At 59.3% G+C, this 21737-nt stretch overlaps 1 protein-coding gene across 3 annotated transcripts; it reads right to left on the bottom strand.

The window, feature by feature from the left end:
* Positions 1-1257: 1257 nt before the first annotated feature.
* On the bottom strand, positions 1258-20896 carry RASA4B (RAS p21 protein activator 4B). Of its 3 annotated transcripts, none has more exons than XM_040972836.1 (21): positions 20760-20896; positions 16300-16356; positions 15116-15229; positions 14730-14791; positions 14004-14136; positions 12203-12284; positions 11691-11822; positions 11272-11369; positions 10236-10353; positions 9978-10128; positions 9649-9713; positions 9278-9390; positions 8974-9166; positions 8735-8872; positions 8227-8371; positions 7839-8008; positions 6784-6921; positions 6376-6511; positions 4559-4679; positions 1848-1897; positions 1258-1759 (listed from the first exon to the last, which is right to left on the bottom strand). In XM_040972836.1, the coding sequence occupies exons 1-21, from the start codon at positions 20822-20824 to the stop codon at positions 1638-1640; spliced, it is 2403 nt and encodes an 800-aa protein (XP_040828770.1). In that variant the 5' UTR covers positions 20825-20896; the 3' UTR covers positions 1258-1637. The 3 variants fall into 3 exon arrangements, with proteins under 3 accessions (XP_040828770.1, XP_040828769.1, XP_040828771.1); XM_040972835.1 differs by having other exon boundaries at positions 1854-1897; XM_040972837.1 differs by lacking the exon at positions 6784-6921.
* Positions 20897-21737: the final 841 nt, after the last annotated feature.

The following is a 21737-nucleotide window of genomic DNA, read 5'->3' as shown; positions in this document are numbered from 1 at the left end:
ACGCCCCCGCTCCTGCTGGTCGGCTCGCGGGGCGTGGCTTGCTGGGTTCCTGCAACCCGGTTGTTTGCAGGGACGTGAGGCTCAAGACACAGCGACGCGTGTGGACGGCCCTTTCCGGGCATCCGGCCCGACAGCTGCAAGTCCCTGGCCAGGTTGGCACCGGCGCCACGTGATCGAAGTCTCCACCACCGCCGCCTCCCTGGACCTGCCCACACTTGCCATATAACCCCAGAACCGCCCACGATCCTGGGCTCTCAAAGTTGTGCACCCGCAGACTCTCCAGAGACCCGTGTTGTGGTGCCATGTGTTCAGACCTCTGGGAAGCGGCGAGCCATGTGGGCACCACCAGCTCCTGTCCTGGCTGCTCCACTTCCCACGCAGCTCCCTGCTAACGCGCCGGGGAGGGCAGAGGAGCATGTGATCCCCGGTTCCTGGCTCCTGCTGATTGCAGTCATGTGGGCAGTGACCCAGCAGATGGAGGTTTTCTGTCTCTCCATAACTCTGATTTTCAAATAAATAAATCATTAAAGAGAGAGAGAGAGGTGGATGGACTCACAGGTGAAGAGTGAGTGAATGGGTTAGGAGGGGGCCTGAGGCCAGTGAGTGCTGCAGGGGGACGGGGGAGAGACGAGGTCAGCTGGAGCCCCTGGACCTGCTCTGTCCCACTGAGGCACAAAGTCCCCCCAACACACACACACCCCAGACCTGGGCTGTCTGCAGCAGCAGAGGGCATAGCCCGGGCACCGGGGGGCCTTGCCTTTATCTCCTGCTGTGTGATCCAGTGACAGAGTCCTACCCCAGGAGGCTGTGGGAGCTCCAGCTGGACAAGAGGCAGGGCTCGGTGGGCTGCCTCCTCCATGAGGCCCTGAGGGACTGACCAAGGGCAGCCGAGCAGCCCAGCTCCCAGGACTCTGTGAGTCTCTGGACCCCAAGCAGAGGGCTGGGCTGCATCCCAGCTTGGCCATTGATGGGAGCAGTTTGGGAACATTGGGTGATGGGGACATTACACACATCTCTGGGGACCAGGGAGGCCTTGGGGATGTGGGGCCAGTCAGGGTGACTCCATGGGCAAGCCAGGGGCTGGAGGGCCTGAGGGGAGGGTTGGTGGGTAGTCAGTAACTTCTCCGTGTGGACCCAGCTCCATGCGGGCCTCAGCCTGGGCAAGGGTGGAGGTGACCCCACTCCTTGGCTGACAACTCCCCCAGTTTCCTCCAGGGCCCACTCTTCCTGGAGCCCCAGCCCCAAGAGCCACGAGCCTGGGAAGTCACGACAGGTTTATTGTCAGAGCACCACAACCCCCCGCCCAGGGGGTGGCCAGGCAGTGGTAGTGGGGCTGGTCTCCGGGGTCCAACAGGGCAGCCCACCTAGGGTGGACCATCCAGGGGTGGAGGTTTCTAGCTGGGCTTGTCATTCTGGCAGAGTCTGGGCCACGGGACCTCACAGGAGAGCCAGAAGGATACAGTCCCCTACAGACGCCACGTCAGAGGTCGCTCCTGCCTTCCGGAATGCCTGGCCCCTGGTTCTCCCTCAAACTCACCAGGCCCAGGAGAGGCCCCGGCCCTGCACCATGGTGACTGGGACTAGGGTGACAGCGACAGCATTGGCATCCAGGCACCCGGCGAGGGGTGGAGCTGGTCTCACGTCGGCAGCCCTGGCAGGTGCCTGGGCACCCCAGGTGGAGGGCTGGTCAGGCTGCGGCCATGTGCCTCCTGCAGGTCCTGCAGCACCTGAAGCAGCTGAGCCAGGGGGGCCTCGGGGACTGGAAGCAGTTGACGGACCATGAGGACGGACACCCCCAAGGGGCAAGGAGGGGAGTACTGGGGCTGAGAGTGTCCCCAAACCCAGACGCCTACCTTCACCTGCCTCTGGGCCCCGGCTCAGCTCCCGGTACTTCTCCCTGTGGAGCAGGACATGGTGAGGGCTGTGGGAGGGCTAGCGTGGGCCGCGTGGGCCGCCTGAGCCACCAGGCCGACTCCCACAACGTGGACACAGGACTGACCTCCCACTTTGAGCCACCGCCTAAGCGTGGGTTGACCAGAAGGTCCACTATGACCTTTTTTTTTTTATAAGACATATTTATTTTTATTGGAAAGGCAGATTTACAGAGAGGAGAGACAGAAACATCTTTCATTCACTGGCTTGCTCCCCACATGGCAGCAACAGCCGGAGCTGAGCTGGTCTGAAGCCAGGAGCCTCTTGAGGGTCTTGAGCCTCTGCAGGGTCCCAAGATTTGGGCCATCTTCCATGGACACTAGAAGGGAGCTGGCGGGGTGGGGAAGCAGAGCATCCAGGACACAAACAGGTGCCCATATGGGATGCCCGTACTACAAGGCGGGGTATTAGCTTGCTACACCACTGTACCAGCCCCAACATTTTTTTAAGGCTTTATTTTTTTTTTATTATTATTATTGCAAAGTCAGATATACAGAAAGGAAAATCTTCCATCCTTTGATTCACTCCCTAAGCAGCAGCAACAGCCAGAGCTGAACCCATCCGAAGCCAGGAGCAAGGAGCTTCTTCCAGGTCTCCCACGTGAGGGTTCCAAGGCTTTGGGCCACCCTCCACTGCTTTCCCAGGCCACAAGCAGGGAGCTGGATGGGAAGTGGGGCCACCAGGAAAAGAACCGGCATCCATGTGGGATCCCAGCATGTGCAAGGTGAGGACTTTAGCCGCTAGGTTATCGCACCAGGCACTCAACTTTTTTTTTAAGTGCAATTCTTAAAAGGGTTTGCTCAGGTAGGAAGTGTGGTGATACTCATCCTAGGCTGGGTGGTTCCTTCCTTACGGCTCCCCCTGACTCACCCCTCGGCTGCCTGCCTGCTCCACCCTGCAAGGGGTGTGCCCCTCTGGGAAGCCCCAGGCAGCTCCTCCTGCAGCAGTGGGTGCCTTCCAGGCCCTGGGGGACAGGCCTTCTAGCAACTGGAGCAGCCACTGGTCACCTTCTCTCCATGCTGCCACCCTTCCCTGCCATACCCACTGTGAGACCCAGCCAAGCCTCAGACCTGCTTTCACTTGCCCAGCACTGACCTGCAGCCCTGGGAAGCATGCATACAGTCCCACACCGCCCCCTGGTGGAGCTCAGGGTGGCCAAGAGGCAGGCAGCAGGGGCCTGCGCAGCGAGGTCACATGGAAAGCCACCATCTACTCTGCCTACATCCCATATGGTCACTGGTTCGAGTCCCAGCTGCTCCACTTCTGATCCCACTCCCTGCTAACATACCTGGGAAAGCAGTCGAGGACGGCCCAAAGCCTTGGAACCCTGCACCCATGTGGGAGACCCGAAAAAAGCTCCTGGCATGACAGGCTCAGCTCCTATCCTTGCAGCTATTTGAGGAGTGAATCACAGCAGATGGAAGATCTGTCTCTTCTCTCTGTAAATCTTTCTAATAAAAAATAAATCTTTAAAAAAAATGTTTACTTAATTTGCCAAAAGGCAGAGAGACAGAAGGACAGAGAGAGCGCTCCCATCTGCGGATTTACACCCCAGACGGCCACAGTGGCCCAGTTGGAGCCCAGTGACACTCCAACTGGTGCACAAATGAGATGCCAACCTCACAGGTGGAAGTTTTACACACAACATGCACGCTGGCATTTGTTTCTTAAAGTTGTACTAGGGGCAGCCCTTAACCAGCCACTTGGGATTCCTGCATCCCACGCTGCAGTGCCCGGGATGAAGTCCCAACTTGGCTTGCAATCAAGCTTCCGGCTAACGTGCCTGGGAGATGGCCCACAATGCCCGGTGCCTGAGTCCTTGCCACGCATGTGAGGCCTACGTGGAGTTCTGGGCTCATGATTCTGACCTGGTCCAGCTCTGGCTGCTGTGGACACTCTGAGAAGGAACCAGCAAATGGAAACATCTTTTTCTACCTATCTGTATCACTCTACCTTGCAAATCAGTCACCGAATCAATCTTTGCAAATAAAGTTGTTTTTTTTTTTTAATGCCTCCCATTTTTTTCTAATCTGCAGCCACAAAAGTAATCAACATGGCTGAGGACTTTGGCGTGCCAGCTAAGGACCAGGCTTAGGCTCTGAGGGTACGCATGGGAGCACGGTAAGCCTACCCGGAAGGCCAGATCCTCACGGGAGCCAGCCTCATGCTGCAGGATGGTGGTGCAGGTGCCCTCCCTGGAAAGGACAAGAGGCTGCTGGTCGGTGAGGAAGTTGGCACAATGACTCAACTGGCTAACCCTCCACCTGCCAGCACTGGCATTCCATAAGTACATGTCCCAGCTGCTCCACTTCCACTCTAGCTCCCTGCTGATGGTCTAGGAGAGCAGTGGACGATGGCCCTCCACCTTGGTCCCTGCACCCACGTGGGAGATCTGGAAGAAGCTCCTGGCTTCAGATCAGCTCAGCTTCTGGCTGTTGCCGCCATTTTGGGGTGAACCAGCAGACACAAGATCTTTCTCTCTAGCTCTCCTTCTCTGTAAAACTGCCTTTCCAATAAAAGAGGGTGCTGGACCTGGCGGAGAGAGAGGTGCCAGCCACTGAGAGGCAGTTCCAGCTGGAATCTTGGTTGCAGTCCCTGACCTGGCACATGCCATCCTCCTGCTCACCGTAGGGTCGGCTCCACGCCCAGGAGCTGCCGGTAGATAAGCTGTGCTTCCAGGTCATGGTCCAGAGGGTCGTTCCACTCCTGTAGGGTCACCCGTGGCCGAGTCTTGTCACAGCCCACATCTGGGGAGAGGGGCCAGAGGGCAGAGTTATGGATGGACGCTATGGGACAAGCTCATGTGACTTTTTCATTAGTACAGATGGACTCAGGGACCCTCCATGGGGCTGCTCGCGGGCCCGCAAGCCCCACCCACTGCCTAGCAGTGTATCGGGACGGGCAGGGCAGGCTGATGGCCTCTCCCATGCTGGGCTCCGATGGCTGAGGATCAGCTTGGCCTAGAGGGACAGGGCGCCCAGTCTGAGTCTGTTCTGTAAAGCACATTTGAGGGAGGGTTGTGAAAGTTCTAGAACTAGAACTGACATTGTGGCACAAAGGGTTAAGCCATGGCTTGTGATGCCGACATGTCACACAGGCACCAGTTCAAGTCCCAGGTTCTCCACTTCTTTTTTTTTTTTTTTTTTTTTTTTTTTTAAAGATTTATTTTTATTATTTTTTCATTGGAAAGGCGGATATACAGAGAGGAGAGACAGAGAGGAAGATCTTCCGTCCGATGATTCACTCCCCAAGTGAGCGCAACGGGCCGATACTATGCCGATCCGAAGCCAGGAGCCTCTTCCGGGTCTCCCACGCGGGTGCAGGTTCCCGTCCTCAACTGCTTTCCCAGGCCACAGGCAGGGAGCTGGAAGGGAAGCGGGGCTGCCGGGATTAGAACCGGCGCCCATATGGGATCCCGGGCGTGCAAGGCGAGGACCTTTAACCACTTGCGCCACCGCGCCGGGCCCGGTTCTCCACTTCTTATCTAGCTCCCTGCTAATGTTCCTAGGAAAGCAGCGGAGGACAGCTCATGCTCAGGCCCCTGCACCTTAGTGGGAGGCCTGGTTGCAGGTATAGGCTCCTGGCTGTGGAATGGTCCAGACCTGGCCATGGTGGACATTTGGAGAATGAATCAGCAGACAGAAATTTGATTTTTCCCTTTCTCTGTCACTCTGCCTTTCAAAAAATAAACCTTTTATTTTTAATACAGGTATGCATCCATGTTCCATCCCCTCGCTCACTCCCCAGATGGCTGCAATAGCTAGGGCTGGGCCAGTCCAAAGCCAAAAGCCAGAAGCTTCCTCCAGATCTCTTCCTCCCTTGGGTGCAGGGTCCCAAGGCTTTGAGCAACCCTCTACTGCTTTCTCAGGTCATAAGCAGAGAGCTGGATGAGAAGTGGAGCACCCTGGTCTTGAACCAGTGCTCACACGGGATGCTGGTGGCTTTACCCACTATGCCAACCCCTAAATAAATGTTACAAAAAAAAAATTCTGGAACTATACTGTCTGACATGTCATTAGCCAAGTGAGGCTATTGCAATCAGGTAAAATCAAACAACACACTACAGATTTGAAGCCCAACTCTTCCACTATACCCAACTGCACGTCAGAGCTCAGCAGCCACACATGCTAGGGGGCTGGGGTACATGGGCCATGGGGACATGCACCACGCCCTGTCATCACCAATAGTCCTTCTAGAATCTTCTCTGTCACCCTTCCTACAGCTCCAGCAGCAGGTGGTGAGTACAGAAGTGCACAAGCCCAGGGGCTCTCCTTGGCCCTGATCAACCCAGCCGGAGGAGCAGGTGTTGAACTCAGTGAGCCACCCTTGGGGACGGGGTCCTCATTCCATGGCAGGACACACACACAGGATCTCAATGAGCATCCAGGCTGTGGCAGGTGCACCATGTCATAGCCGGGGGGTGCCTGGGGCCCTGACTTGTACCTGACTTGCGCTTCTGGTGGCAGCAGCTCCACTTGTCCCCACGGAAGATGCCAGGGTGGTAGGAGCTCAACAGGCCGGGGTTGTTGACACTCACTTTCCGCAGTGCCGACAGCCACTGGTTCAGCTCATTCACACACTGCAGGGCACATGGGGGAGGGGGCCGCAAACTGCTCACATGCCACCTCCTCCACGAAGCCCCCTGCCCTTGCAGTTCCTACACTGACACAAAAGCGCTGCAGCCAGCCGACCCCTCAGCCCGTCCCTGGGTACTCCAGCCCCTGCTGTCTGTGAACACGGCGACACGTGGTAACACCCAGGGAGCTTCCCATCAGGGAGTGCAGCCATCCTGACCCCGCCTCCTCCACTGTGCCTGGTGTCCCCGGGGCTGAGCCGCTGCAGGCTGCGCACCTTGCACTGTAGGTAGACGGTCTGTGGCCGGCCCGCGTCGTCCGTATGGATCACCTGCATGACGTGCGAGCTGCCAAAGCTCTTCTCCTCCACCTTCTCGGCAGCTCGGATGTTGGCCAGCTTGATGAGGATGCTCTTCTGTGGCGGGCAGTGGGAGAGAGGACTGCTCTAGATGCCCGCACATGGCTGGGTAGGCAGGGGAGTCTGCCTGCTGTGGGAGTGCCCACAGCCAGCCAGGACAGAGCACCCCAGGGTGTGACTAGCTTGCCTGGCTTCCTGGTGGCTGGCAGCAGGCCACCCTGAGCTTTAGGGACAGAGCCAGGACACACAGCCAACTCTCTGTGGCTCCTGGTCCTGCCAACTATGGGCCACACCGTGCACCTTTGGGTCATCTTCCACAATACCTTATTCTTCAGGCATTTAAAGTCCAACCCAAGCTGCTCCCCTCTCCCAACTCCACCCCCCAACACGACCTACTCAGGTGGGAGAGAGAGGTGTCTACGCAAACAGCCTGTGTGGGGCAGGTGTCCGGCAGGAACTGATGTCACTGCTTAGGACTCCTACATTCCACAGTGGAGGGCTAGGTCTGAGTCCAGCTCCACTCATTTCTTTTTTATGATTGTTTTATTTTGAAAAGTTATAGAAAAACAGGGACATAGAAAGAAAGAGAGCTTCCATCTGCTGGCTCACTCCCTAAATGGCCACCACGACGGGGTCCCAGAACAGGCTGTCGTCACGGGTCCACACAGCCAGGATCCCCACAGTCCTGGGGTCAGTGTGCACAGGGACTGTGCTGGAGACCAGCTGGGACCCTCTGTTGGGAAGCCAAGCAGCTAGGACGGTGGGGGGGGGGCACCCACGGCAGGCCGGGGCCAGAGCCCAGGACCTCCAGGATTCCCAGAGGCACCCCTCAGCCCCCTTCCTCCACGCAGAAGCCAGAACTGAGCCCCGCAGACCCTGCTCTTGCTTGTAGCTGACCCGCAGGACGCCGGCAAGGTCGGGCCACTCCGCGGAAGGGAACAGGGGTCTGCGCGTGCGGAGAACGGCCCACCCACCTTGGAGCTGGGCGTCTTGGCGAAGCTCAGGGCCTCAGTGGTGAGAGAGAAGTAGAGCTTCTTGAAGGAGGAGGAGGCCAGCGGGCCCTTGCCCTTGGTCCTGTGGAGGAAGAGCGGCCCCTCCTTGACCGGCGGCGCCTGCAAGCTCAGCGACTGCAGCTGGTCCAGCTCTGCGGGGAGGCGGAGTGAGCGCGCCCGGGGGCGGGGCCTCGGTGGGCGGGGCCACAGGCTCGCGGGGCGGGGCAAACGGACCTGGAGACTTGTGAGGGGCGGGGCCACATGCTTAGGGGCGGGGCAAAGGGACCTGGAGACTGGGTGAGGGGCGGGGCCCTTCAGGGCGCAGGGCAAAGGGGAAGCCGATGCTGGGGCAGAGCCAGACCATGCTCACCCTCCTTCTCCTCGATGTCCACCAGCTTGGTGATGAAGTCCTTCAGCTGTGCCACGCCATGGCGCACTGTGGGCTGCAGAGGCTCCATCCACGTCTCTTTGGCTCTGGAAGCCAACGTGTCCATATTGCCCACATTCTGAACAGCCTGGAAGTGGGCGGGTGGGAGGGGAGAGACAGTGACCGCAGAAAGGACTAAAGGCTGTGCGGGGAAGGGCCCAGATCACCGGACCCCGCTCCTCCCTCCACAGCTGCAGCCATGGTGGTGCTTGTGGCCCCAGCCCAGTCTCGTAGGGAAGCAGGGGTAAAGGGACCACAGCCTCCTTGACCACTGGGGTCTAAATGATACCCCTTCTCTGCAGGTGTCAATGTCAGACTGGGCTGCTCAGACCCTGGCCACGCAGGAGTCCCGCGCCCGCAAGCTGTGTGGTCTGGGTCCTCCAGCCTCCTCGTGGATCAGGAGCTCAGAACTGGAGAACACAGTACCGGCCCAAGGTGGGCCACCCCGCACCTTGGCCAGCAGGAGCAAGGTGCGGCTGGTGCGGGCGTCCGCGTGGCGCTCCCGCAGGTGGAACAGCTTGGGCGACATGATGGCCGGAGAGAAGAAACGCAGACACAGGAAGCTGGTGACGGCGACGAACGGCACGTTCTGGAGGGTACAGCGGGCACTGGGGTCCTCCCCTGGGCCCCACGCCGCGGCCCTCCCGGTGCCCCCATCCGCCCCGGCCTGGCAGCGGGCAGAGCGCACACCTCGTGCTGTGCGTCCGGGAAGCGCTCTCGGACGCGCCGGAAGAGTTGGCGGAAGGTGGCACGGATCACGGCGGGGCAGGTGCGAACCGAGCGGCAGAGCGCAGCCAGCAGCGTCCCTAGGTGGGCGCGCAGAGTCTGTGCGCTCTGCTCCAACACCTCGGCCTCGGTGGGCGGGCGATGCAGCCCGGAGCACCTGCAGCAGGACCAGGGGCGGGGAGGGGAGGAGCAGATAGTTAGAAAGTGGATGAAAGACACACCCACCACTACCACCACCTCCGCGCCACCTGGGGTACCCCAGCCTCACCCCACGTCCTTCACTTCCACCTTGCTGGGGTCTAGCTCCACGTATTTCTTCTCCTCGAACACTCTGTCAATGACGGGGCCCAGCACGCCGTGCAGATACCGCATCCCCGCCACCTGGGGGCCACCACCAGCCGCGTTCGTCCTGTTCCACTCTGCCCACGCCCCTTCCCCCACCCCAGGGTGCGTCCATGTCAGCTGCAAGAGGGGCAGCCCAACAAGCTGCTCTTCTAGTAATGAATGCATGAGTGAGTGAATGGACGGATGGATGGATGGCATTCCTGGCCTTCAAGGGCCGCGGGGGCTGTGGGCAGGATCCAGCTTTGTCTCTTGGCCTCTCTGTAGACTGAGGGTCGATTTCTCTTGTGACCTCACCTTCAGAAAAGACTCCATGGACTTGGAGGCCAGGGAGTTGCTCCGGAATAGGGTGTTGGCCTCACCTACAAGCAGGTGTCCCAGTGGGCAGGGGGGACGAGGCAGGAGGACCATGTAGGGAGCAGGAGGTAGGGCCTCGGAAGTGACCGCTGGGCAAGCGCCACCTGCCGAGTTCCTGTCCACCTCTGCCCCTGACTCCTCATGTTACCTCCCTGGTTGCCCCATGGGTCACTCACAGAAGAATCCCTTCTCCCTGCCCCCCCCCCCCGACCTCTGGCCCTGGGGCCAGCCTCACCCCCACCATCCCCCAGCCCCAGCCCAGGCCTCACTGGTGCGGCCCAGCTCCAGCTGGAAGAGCAGGTCCAGGAAGTCTTTGGCCAGGCCCTGCCCCAGGAAGAGCCTCAGAAGGTTGGTGGCCACATCCTGGCGATACTCAGCACTGGTAGTCTCCTCTAGGATGGGCAGCAGGTGCCCTGGGCCCTGCAGAAGGCAGAGGAGAGGTTAGAAGGACAGAGAGGACCTGCTATTGTCACTGGACGCCTCCTGCCCACTCACCCCACTTCCCTGGGCGGGGGGGATCCCCTCACCTGGGCGCCCAGCTTCACCTCCTGGCACAGCAGCTGCACCAGGGGCTGGTAACAGCCAGAGGGCAGCACGGTCTCATCCCGCAACCGCACCTCCAGCTGCAGGGAGCCTAGGGTACCCCTGCAATGGGAGATCTGTGACTTCTCCACCAGTGGCCCAGGCAGACCGCTCAGCCTGGAATGTCTGTGTGCCCAACCCCCAACTGCCCTGCCTCCCAAGCGCCTGTAGACCCCACACCTGACCCACACGGGCAGGCCAGGTTCAGCACCTTCCTGTGGACACTGTATTGAAAAATAAGCAGAGATCTTGCAGCCCTAGTCTGATAAACCGCTTGCCAAGGATGTTGGGGCGGGGACTGCTCAGCTGGCTTCCTCGCTCTGACTGAACCTGAACCTTCTCAAAATGGAGCAGCTCAGCATCCTGCCCAGCATAGCAGAAGCTAGTCAAATGGGCCCTGGGACACACCTGTCCACCTGGCCTGCACCTGCTCAAGATGGGGCATCTGGGGATCTTTGCAGGGAGGCAAGCTGAGGCATCCTAGGGGCCAAAGGACTCCCCCAGACAGGTCTGCCGGCATGCTGAAATCCCAGCACAGGGCATGCAGTCAACGTGGGGTATTTTTAGCAAGCGTGCATGGGAAGTTCTGAATGCTTATCTGTACACTAGCTTAAGTTCAGCTTCCAGTGACCGTCCTGTTTTACCTGGAGTCTCTGTCCCCTGGAGGGAGGAATCTAGGGCTGTTCCACTAATGTCTCCGGGAACTTGAACCCTGCTCTGCAGTCTGTGGGGAAGTCCTTAAAGGGAATGGGGAAAGAGTCTCTTTGTGAAGCTTCCAGAAGGCAGAAAGTTTCTGAGCTCTAAGGCCAGAGCTAAAGGCAGGACTGTGAGAAGGAGGAAGCTAGTTCAGCCTGGATGAGAAGGGCCCCCGTGGCTGTGTCCTCTGCCCCTTGCCTCCTACTCAGCCTGCAGTCCTGCCTACCCAAAGTCAACTCAACCCCCAGTTCTCCCAGCCCCTGCTGCCCGCCAGTCAATACTCACTCGTGCGGCCGCCGTCGCCTCTTGGGCTGGTCGGGCTGCAGGCGGAACCAGCCCTCCTCCTGACCCGAGGCTCGCAATCTCTGCATGTCGACCACCACCTAGGGGCAGGGTGGGCAGGCAGGGGGCTGCATGCACAGACCTTCTTTGCCATGTCTGTTTTTAGGGGTGAGGGGCACCTGCCAAGGGTCTCTGGTCTTGGGGAGTCCCAGGCTTCCTGAGTGGTCCTTTCTGGGGAAGCTGATGGAGAGGGTGACCTGAGATGCAGGTCAGGTGAGTAGCAGGTGCAGCAGAGGTGGGGGAAGTTGGGGTAGTGATGATGGCAGGTGCAGTCTTGGGGAGGGGCCAGGGGAGAGAACAGGTACAGTCTTGATGGGGAAGCAGGGAAATCAGCAGGTGCACCCTGGGGAAACCATACTTACTTTGCCCAGGAAGTCATTGCGGCTGACCAGGTCCCAGTCCCAGGCCTCCACACACAGCCCCTCTGCTGCCCCTTCCTCCAGCTCGAACTCAAAGGCCTCATTCCAGCGTGGGTAGCATGACTTCTTCACAATCTACCAGGAGATGAATAGATAGGGCTCGGGCCAGCTCCCCATCCCTCCACCCCTGCATCAGAAAGACCCAGGGATGGGAAGGAACTTGTCCAAGGGTACCCCAAAAAAGGCAATGACTACACTGAGAACCCTGAGTTTAGTGTTCCCACACCAGCCCAGCTGGACCATCGGAGGTCCCCCTAGCCTAACTGTTCCCTGTAGGGTAAAAGAGTGGAGTGGGTGGCCGTGGGCTCCCCACTCTATACCTCCAGCATGACCAGAGGCGTTGGGGCCTGCTGTGTCCCCTCACACAGACAGCGCCAATCTGACCTCCTAGGTGCTGATGAAGCTGGGGTCAGGGGCATCCCTGAGGAGCTCATTCCCTCCCGTCAGATTCTCACCGAGGTCTCCTGGGTCCGGCCGTTGTAGCGCACTTGGACAAAGGGGTCAGACGCACCGTTCCTGTCCCTGGGAGCTAGGTCCCTGGTGGTGACAGGGATCAAGGTTATTGGGGAGGGGAGCAGGTGATTGTTCCCAGAGCAGTCACCCCTTCCCACCCAGGGTCCCCACATGGGCCACCCTAAGGACAAGGCTACGACATGTACAGACCAAATAGCTGAACAGGGCAATCTCTCTCGAATGGGATTCTTTACCAGGGAAATGCGGAAGTCAACCCCTGCCCCACGGAGGTATGGAAGACCCTCTCTTTCTGAAGCCCTGATCACAGCGTCCCCCCCCCCGACGCCCCCCCCCGCCCACCCAGTTCAGAGCCCTGGGATACAACGAAGCCATCCTTCCTCTGGCTGCTGTGAATGCTGGCTGCTGGCACCCAGTCCCACATTTCCGACACTAACTCTCTAACGCTGGTTATCTTTCTCCCATCTTCCCCTGATGGAGGTAGGGCAGGTGTCTGCCACATGGCTAAAGTGCCACTTACTGGACATCCTGTTGAACCAGCCCCGGTACCAGTCCCAAATCTACTTCTGACCGAACTCCCTGCTAATGGGCCTGGAGGGCATCAGGCGATGGCTTGAGCCCTGGGCTCCCTGCCACACAGGTGGGAGAGACCTGGATGGAGCTCCTAGCTCCTGGCTTTGGCTTGGTCCAACCCCTGGACCGCTGCGGGTTCTAAGGAATGAACCAGCACGCAGGCCATCCATATCTATCTCTGGGCCTTCAAGTAAAATGAAAATAAATCAGAGTCATCCAGTTTTGCAAGGCTGTCAGACAGAACCCCCAAGGCTGGGTCTGTCTGAAAATGGACTCTCTCTGGCTATGACCAAGGGGATTCTTGACGCTCTGTCACTGACATCCAAGGGGCAATGAGTCCCATCCCTCCTTGGAGAGGCCTGGACGCTGCTCCCCCTCTACTGGGACTTGTTAAGTGGCAGGTTGGGCCTGGTCTCCCTGTCCCCAGCAGCCTCAGGGGAGGCCAGGGAATCCATGGCTGGTGGGGATGGCTCACTTTGATGTCTACCATTTCTGCCCCTCCTCCCCCAGCACCACCAGCCTGTGCCCAGACAGCTTGGTGCCATGCATGGCCAAGGAGCACAGGGCGTAACTGCCCCAGGGAGCACAGTGTGAAGACTGCAGGGGGCAGCCCCATACCAGGCCTCTGCCCCTGCCACAGCTTCCTCCCAGGCAGGTGAGTGGTATGGTGGAGCTGTGGGTGGTAGTGGAGGGGGTCTGTGATATGCTGGCTCTCTAGGGGCCGGTGGAAGGGGCCCTCCTTGCTCAGGGCTTGGGCTCCGAGTCAGAAAGGAAAATGAGTTCCCCACACGCACAGTGGTGTGACTCACACCCAGACTCAAATGGGAGTGGATGAGTGGATCGTGGGGCTAAAAATACTCTGGGGGTGGCCCTGACACAGGTGACAGGCGGGGGAGCCTTCCAAGCCACTGTTCCTGTCACCACCTGCCTGTTGGGAGATCCCCAACAACTCCATCCACCTCCGCATGCCCCAGGATGAATTCCCATGGGAGTTAGCACGGGGTGGGAAAGGGAGGAAGAAGGGGGCAGGGCATGGCCTATCCTTGAAACAGCATCCCTCCCCTCCCCCAAGGGGACACGACCACCCAAGGGGATCACCTAGGAGACTCTCCAAGTGAGAGAGTGGCCATGGGAGGGACCTGGGAAATGGAGGGGAGGACAGGGAAGGCGATCTGGCCGGCACGGGACCCCCTGCCCATTCCCCAGCCTCACCTGGCCTCCAGCACGGCGCAGCGCAGCAGCTGCTGGGTCCCAGGCCCTGGCACCACCTCCAACCGCAGGTGGATCTCGCCCTGCACCTCTTCATCAGGGTCAACCTCGGTCAGGTGCGCCCACCCGCTGAAACCTGTAGGGCTGCAGCTCAGCCTGGTGGGTACCCTCACCCAAGCCCCGCAAGAAGCAACCAGAACCAGAACCCCATGAGTCAGGGCCAGGTGGCTTCATGAGTCAGCAGTGCCTGTCCCTCACACCGCCCTGGCCTCACAGACAGGAGCAGGTGCACACCAGGGGAAGCTGATAAGCGGACACAGCAAGGCATGGGCAATGGGACTGGAGCATTCAAGAACTCCTTGGTCTGAACTTCTTTTAAAGAAGTCCAGTGAGGGTGGGGCCTGCACTGTGTTACCCAGCAAGCCTGGAGCAGGTGCATACCTCCCAGCAGTTTATATTCTGGGACTTGTTAAGTGGGGGTTAGGGTAGAGGAGCTCCCCAGGTTGCACCAGAACAATGCTATAGACCTGGGACTTGGCACTGGGACCCTGGGTGGAAGGGACTTCACAGGGTACAAAGGAGAGGCTCCCCCACTGCACTGCACAGTGGGACATAAGGAGAGCCCTCCCAGGAGGGAGAAGCAGTCTTGATGTGGGAGCACACGGGGCGGGAGGATATACTCGCACTCTCTCTCACATATACACACACTCTCACACTTGGAGCTCTTACCCTTAGGATGGGAGGCTAGGGTGTCCCGGGTGAGACACACCTTGCCGATGACGTCATCTTGGCTGCAAGGTAGAGACAGCCAGAGTCAGGCAGGGGCTCGGTGCCAGTTCTCTCCAAGCTCGGGGCTCCCCGGGGGGGAACAGGAAAGTTGATACCCCAGTCCCTCGCACCTGCACCTGGCACCCACCCTGCTGTGGACCCTGCATCCTGCACACTCATGGGCATGGGCCGTTTCCACATGGGGACCCACCTATCTGCTCCATGCACACTCATGCACATGCGTGATGTGCCACGTGCACACCCACGCCCTCTCCTCGGCCCCCACAGTGACACACAGGGGCCTGAGTGCACCCACTCCCTACCCCCAAAGAGCAGGGTGCACCCACCTGAGGGCGTCCTCATCCATGACGTAGAAGGCAACAGCATGGAAACTAGGTGGCAGGTGTACCTGATATTCCTCACCCCAAAAAGGGCACAGGGTCTTCCACACGGTGGCTGTCCTATAGGAGCAGCCTTCTCAGTAGCTGCCTGGGGCCACCCCAGGTCCCAGGCCGGGCCAGGGCTAGGCGGGGCTGTGTGACTGCAGCCTACCTTCCCACTGCCCCAGCCACCTCCCTCCTCCCACCTCTGAGTACCAACATCTGGCTCTGCCATCAGATGCCCTGCTCTTGTCTCAACCCACCCACCACCCATCATGACTCCCTTACCCATCTTTGCTGGGTGGGACACAGGTATCACACACTAGAGGGAAACAAGACCACTACTGGGCACAGCTGGCTTTGGGTCACAGGTCACACAATAGGGTAGAGGTGGAGAAGGGACCACAAGCTTGGTTTCCCCAGCCTCATCCAGCTCTGGGCAAACCCCAGCAGGCCAGAACTGTGAGGGTGGGGAAGCTGAGGCCCACCCCGAGCACTCAGGTGAAGGGTCAGTCTCATGACCTTGGTGTCCCTGCCTGCCTTGGGTCAGTTAGAACCAGCATGGCCTCTTGAGCCAGTGACAACCTATAAAGGGTGTGGACCCTGTATGCAGGTGGGGCATGACTTGGGAGGTCAGTGGCCTTGGTAAGGGGCAGGTCCTGGGCACTCAGCTGGGCACAGCAGCACTGTGGCTTTGGCTTTGAGCTTGGATGAGGGAGGGCAAGGGAAAGAGGGAGGCCCCAGCCAAGACCAGGTCAGGCGGAGGAGCCCAAACTGGGGGGTCCTGTGTCTTTGGGCCGTCCCCTTGGCCAATGGAGTTAGTGGCTACAACAGCCAGCTTGTTCCCTGGAGTTAAATGGGCCGGAAAAGGGCTGTGATGCCAGCTGCCGTGACTAACGAACATCTGCCTCTGTCAGGCAGATGTAAATGCTGGAGAGGGCACAGAGGCAGGGGAGAGGCCCTTGGCCCAGAGCCCAGGCCTGAGGAAGCTACTCCCCACATGGGTGGTAGAGTGCCAGGTTAGTCTCCCTCGCCTCCTGGTGCGGTGGAGCAGGGCACCCAGCATGAGGGCTCCAAACCCTTGCCCATCTCCATCCATACCCCCTCAGGGGGCGAGAAGGCTGCCTCCAGCATCCCCAGAGCAGGGGTACCTGATGAGGGGTTCGCTGTCCACCTTCACGATGCAATAGGGGTCACTGCTTCCGGTGCTGCAGAACACAGGGAAAGGGTGGGGTCAGCAGGGGGCAGGGCCTCCAGCGCAGCTCCCAGCCCCTGACTGGCGGTTGGGGGGGTTCCTACAGATCCCAGGGAAAAGCAGGAAGGGCCTTGAGCATCCTGGGCTGCAGATCAATGGCTCCCCAAGGCCCCAAACGTGCCCCAGCATCAGCCTAGGAAGGAACGGAGCAAGAAGGGCATGGACCCCATACCACCACTACACTGTTCCTGCCCTCTCCCACCCCACCCTATCACAGCCCAGCCCCTTTCTGCTTCCCTGCTGCCCATGCTTCCCTCAGTCCCCTCCTTTCTAACAACCCTCTCCTGGGGCTGCCACTTGCAAAGCTGCCATCTGCGATGTCACCATCCCATATGGGTGCCAGGTCAAGTCCCGGCTGCTCCACTTCCATTCCAGATCCCTGCTAATGAGTTTGGGAAAGTAATAGAAGATGGCCTGAGTGCTGGGGCCCCCTGCCACTCATGTAGGAGACCCGGATGGAGTTCTTGGCTCCTGGCTTCAGCCTGGCCCAGCCCCAGCCGTTACAGCCATTTAGGGAGTGAACCAGTAGATGGAAGATATCTCTGTGCACGTTACTCTACAACTCTGCCTTTCCAATAAATGTCTTTTAAAAAAATTTATTTTTATTGGAAAGGTAGATCAGATTTATGGAGAGAAGGAGAGACAGAGGGAAAGACCTTCCATCCACTGGTTCACTCCCCAAATGGCCTCACAGCCAAAGCTGAGCCGATCCAAAGCCAGGGGCCAGGAGCTCTTCTGTCTCCCATGTGGGTACAGGGTCCCTCTGCTTTCCCAGACCATAGATAGTGAAACTGGAGCAGCTAGGACACAACCAGCACCCATATAGGATCCCAGCGCCTGCAAGGTAAGGATTTAGTCATTCAGCCATCGCGCTGAGCCCATAAATAAATCTCAAAAAGAGGAGGTTCCTCCAGCCTGTGTCCTCCCCACTGTTTCTTCCATCTGAGTAACCTGAGGGTGGGGGGCACCTAACTGTCCAGCAGGGCCTGGCACGAGACAATCTCGTGAGTGCTTACTGAATGCATTAATGGAAGGAAGGCTAAGCGATGCCACACATCTCCGGTTGCTGGGCTAGTGACCTGGGAGAAGGACAGGTACATAATGGATGTTTCTAGAGCTGCCCTTTTCTGGCCCGCCATCCACACACAAAGAAAGGAAGTATATTTACATGTTGGAGGCTGGGAAATTCCAAACTCCACTTCCCTTCTCGAAAGAGGCCCTTCTTCCTTGCACAGGAAGTCATGGGGCCAGCAGGTTCCAAGGCCCTCCTAAGACCCAGCAAGCAATGTCTGTCCTGACTTGTTTTTTTCCACCCGCAGAGTGGGAACTGTCATGCTGGCTCCCAGGTTGGCTGCCTTGGGTGTCTGAGATGACATGGAGTGTGTGTGTGTGGGATCATTATTCCAGAGAGCCTGCAACTCATCACCCCAAAGCCAGGGGACCTCAGGACCCCTCTGCAGCCCGTGTGCACGGCACAGCTGCGGGACCCGTGAGCCACGCATGCGTGCTTGTTCCAGGAGTCTTCAACAAGTTCATGGCAGCAGGGCAGGGGGCATACAGCAGGGATTTGGCACAGCCAGTAGGTAACTGCATGGAATACCCACATCCCACATCAAGTGGAGTGCTTGGGTTCGAGTCCCACCTCTGGCCAAGGCACATCCCAGGAGGCAGCAGGTGATGGCTCCCGTATCTGAGCCCTTGTGCTACCCGTGGGGGAGACCTGGATGGAGTTCTCACAGCCTGGATACTATGGGCATTTAGGAGAGTGAACCAGCAGATGGAGGAGCACCTGCCTTCGCTCTCAATAAAGAAATAAAATATATATATATATATTTAAAGCACAAAAGCTCAGATGTGCAATGCAAGGGCACCCAAGTGGGAGGAACAGAGAGATGGGAAGCATCAAGAACGGGCTGAGGCCGACTGGAGGGAAGCTGGGTCCACTCGTGCTGCCCGTGGTGCCCTGTTAGGCACCCTCTGACCCACAGCGGCTTGTGGCTGGGCCCCTCTTCTGCTTCTCCTTCGCCAAGACAAGTCGCTGCGGGCCCAGGACTGGCCACCAAAGGGCCTCTATATTTAGGGCCTTGGCAATCCCCAAGCTGTGGAAGACGAAGGATGAGGACAAACCCTTAAATAGCCCTAGACCGTGTCTCCTGGGTCACAGGGCGTGGGACCAAGCCGACTCAGGTACCCCTGCGCTGGGGGCTGCTGGGGAAGAGGCCAGCTGGCAGGCAGGTGTGGGTAGGTTCTAGAAGCTTCTTCCTAGGCTGGGAGGGCAGTTCTGTTCAGGGAACAGAAAAGCCAGGCAGGAGTGGACAAGTGGACGCGGCCACTGTGTGCCCCTGACATTCTCTCCAGAACGATCTTAGACAAGAGGAGCACCCCTTTGGCACCCTGAGGATAGGTAGCAAGCTCCCAGTCCCTGGGAGAGTGCAAGACACTGCTGGAGGGTGTTGTGCTCAGGAGACAGGTTGGAGGCTAGCTCAACCCCCCCCCCCCCCCCGGCATCCAGTGAGGCCACCTGGGGTTCCCTAAGTCCCTGCCATGCCCATCCCCAGCAGATGTCCATGCTACGCTCGGGGCCAGAGCAGTGCACCCCCCAGGTCCCCCCACCAGACTATCTGTCCAGCACTGTGGTCAGGCAAGGCTTTGCGGCCTGTGTCCACTGTGGTCAGAGCAGATTGGAACCCTGACTCCTGGGCACCTGCTGTACAAGCCTCAGTTGCCCAACATGTCAACCTTACACAGTGCAAGGGAAAATGGCCCAGGTCCCTCAGCGAGTCCCAGACTTTTTCCCCCACCATCAGCCTAGTTACTCACCTTCCACCCCACCCACCCATAACAATCCCATCCTAACTTGGTAGGGGGTGGAGGAGGGATGTTTTCCCCTGAGGGATGTTTCCTTGAGAAGGCCTGGTCTGCCAGGGGGCAGGGCCAGGTGTTGCAGGGGCTGGGGCAGAGTGGGACAAGCCAGCTGTGCATGGTGGGGGCAGGGACAAGAGGAGGAAAGAGATGCAGGAAGCAGGAGTGACTGGGAGCCCCTCCCCTGCCCATCCTGGGCCAGCTGCTGCCAGGAGCGCGGAGAAGAGACAGACGGAGGGGCCGCAGCCAGAGCAGGCAGAGATGACCTACTTACTAGTCAGTGTCCATGGGAGGGGGATGGCAAGCTCAGAGGTGGGCCCCAGGACTGAGACCCCTCCTACAGCACATCTGTCTTTCCAGAGACCTCATTCCCAGCTGCTGCCACCTCCCTTCCTCCCCTTGCCCTGCTTTACACAAACCCACCTTGAGATTCCCCCCCACTCCTCTCTCACCATTGCCATGGCAACCAAGAGCTCAGGTCTCATCAGGCCCAGGGGGGCCTTGAACTGGAACTGCTCCTGGTGCTGGGCATGCTGGGAAACTCACAGGGCCCCCCCCACCCTGGATCCCGGAGCCTGCTGAGGTGGCCCAGCGAGGACTTTGGACCCCAGGCCCTCTGCCAGGCTGTCAGCAGCCCCACTCTCTCTCTATAGAGGGATTTCAACCCCCAGGTGAGCCAAAGGAAACTCAGGCCTCAAGATGACGCCCCCTCACAGCTGCCACCGAGCTAAGCTGGGCGGGCTCTGTCTCGCCGGCCACTGAGGAAGGGTCCTTGTGAGATTGCACCCTCCCTAAATCTGGCCAGGGGAAGCCCTAGATTTCAGCACCCCTCAAGAGTCTAGCACTTTAAAACCTCTCTGAAACTCGATTTACCCATCTGTGAAATGGAACCAGGAGGACCACCTGACTGGGTGGACAAAAAGCCAGGTAGACAAAAAGCAAGACTCAGAAAGCAACAGTGACCTCCTTCTGCCCCTGCTCACCCCACCCCTGCAGCCAGTAGGGGCAGCACCTCCTGACCCTAACCCATCAGCCTGCTGCAGACCCCAGGTCTCAGACCTCCTTCTGCCCATGTGCACGGCAGGATACACCCCCCGACACTGCCCCTGGGCTCCAGAACCTGGTCAGGTGCACACACCCGTAGACCGGTTGAAGAGGACCCTACCCCTTTTAACTAGGGGGTATTCCACCCCCTGCAGCCACAGTTCCCCGTGGGTTTCCGCAGTCCCACCAAAGCTCCTTCTCATCTGGAGCCCCTCTTTCACGCTCAGCGCCCCCTCTGCCCAACCCTCACAGATATTCCTGTCTGTTCCTCCTGTCAGCCCTTCCAGCACGGCAGCCTCTTCTGTCTTGGTCCTCCTGCGCCAGTTGGCCGTGGGGAACCTCAGAAAGGTCAAGTGTAGGCAGGGGACGAGGAGGGGAGAGGGGGGCGCAGCGCCCTTCCCCGCAAAGTTGGGGTTCCCACCCCACTCCAGCTGCCCGGAGCGTGCTTACATGTCCTTGGCGGGTAGGTTCTTCGCCTCCACGATGCGGATGGACAGCGAGCTGCGCTTGGCCATCGCGTGTACAGGCCGCGGGGAACCCCACGCCACACGGTGCTGGGCAGCAGCATGCAGTGGTCGGCGGGCAGACGCGGGGACACTCCCGCCCCACGTGCAGGGGAGTCGGGGGCAACACTGCACCCAGGCAGGCCAATCAGCGGCCGGGGGGGTGCTCCCGGGACGGGGCGGGACCGCAGCCCTCATTGGCTGCCCAGGGCGGGGGACGGGCCGGGGCCTTGGCCGAGGCGCAGGCGGGCGCCCCCGGAGGCCAGAGCCCCGGGGCGGGCTGGCCCGGCTGGCCCGGCTGGCCGAGCGCACTGGGGCGCTGGGGCGCGGGACGAGGCGTGCGAATGGAGCTGAAGGCCAGGATCGCCAGGGCCACGCGAGCCTGTTGCGCGGGAGCTCTGCGTAGGAGTGCGTTGCATGAATGAGCGATCGTACCGGCTGAGTAGTGTTTGTGGTAGGACTGCCTGGCTGCGCAGAGAGGAGGCGAGAGAGGCAGAAAGATCCGTATTTGGAAAGTGGCTGAGGAGGAGGTGAAAGGGGTGCACCAGCTTGCAGGAAGAGGAGACTGGAGTCCTGTGGCTGGCACAGCCGCCCCATCCCTTCACCTCGCCGCCTTACTGTTGGAGTCATTGTCCCCAAGCCCGACTGTAGACCCCCGGCTTCCTCTGTGGAAGGAGACAGTGAACCCACTGAGGGACACTGAGCTAGATCCATCTGCATCCCTTAAGGCCGTGGGTTCAAGTCCTTGCTGCTCCACTTTAATTTTTTTTTTTTTTTAAGATCTATTTTTATTGCAAAGTCAGATATACAGAGAGGAGGAGAGACAGATCCGATGATTCACTCCCCAAGTGACCGCAATGGAGCTGAGCTGACCCAAAGCCAGGAGTCAGGAGCTTCACCCAGGTTTGCCACACACGTGCAGGGT

This window comes from Ochotona curzoniae, unplaced genomic scaffold (genome assembly GCF_017591425.1).
Source record: "Ochotona curzoniae isolate NIBS_2020 unplaced genomic scaffold, NIBS_Ocur_1.0 contig_2321, whole genome shotgun sequence".
Classification (NCBI taxonomy): domain Eukaryota; kingdom Metazoa; phylum Chordata; class Mammalia; order Lagomorpha; family Ochotonidae; genus Ochotona; species Ochotona curzoniae.
This window is presented reverse-complemented; position numbering and strand designations above follow the sequence as displayed.

Excerpts from the sequence above, each read along its gene's own strand:
- RASA4B (XM_040972836.1), bottom strand. The coding sequence starts at position 20,824 with ATGGCCAAGCGCAGCTCGCTGTCCATCCGCATCGTGGAGGCGAAGAAC. Across the intron at positions 6,512-6,783 it reads CCGTCTACCTACAGTGCAAG|TGTGTGAATGAGCTGAACCA; the intron begins GTGCGCAGCCTG and ends TGTGCCCTGCAG. Across the intron at positions 1,898-4,558 it reads GGCGTGGAGCCGACCCTACG|GGAGAAGTACCGGGAGCTGA; the intron begins GTGAGCAGGAGG and ends CCTGCTCCACAG.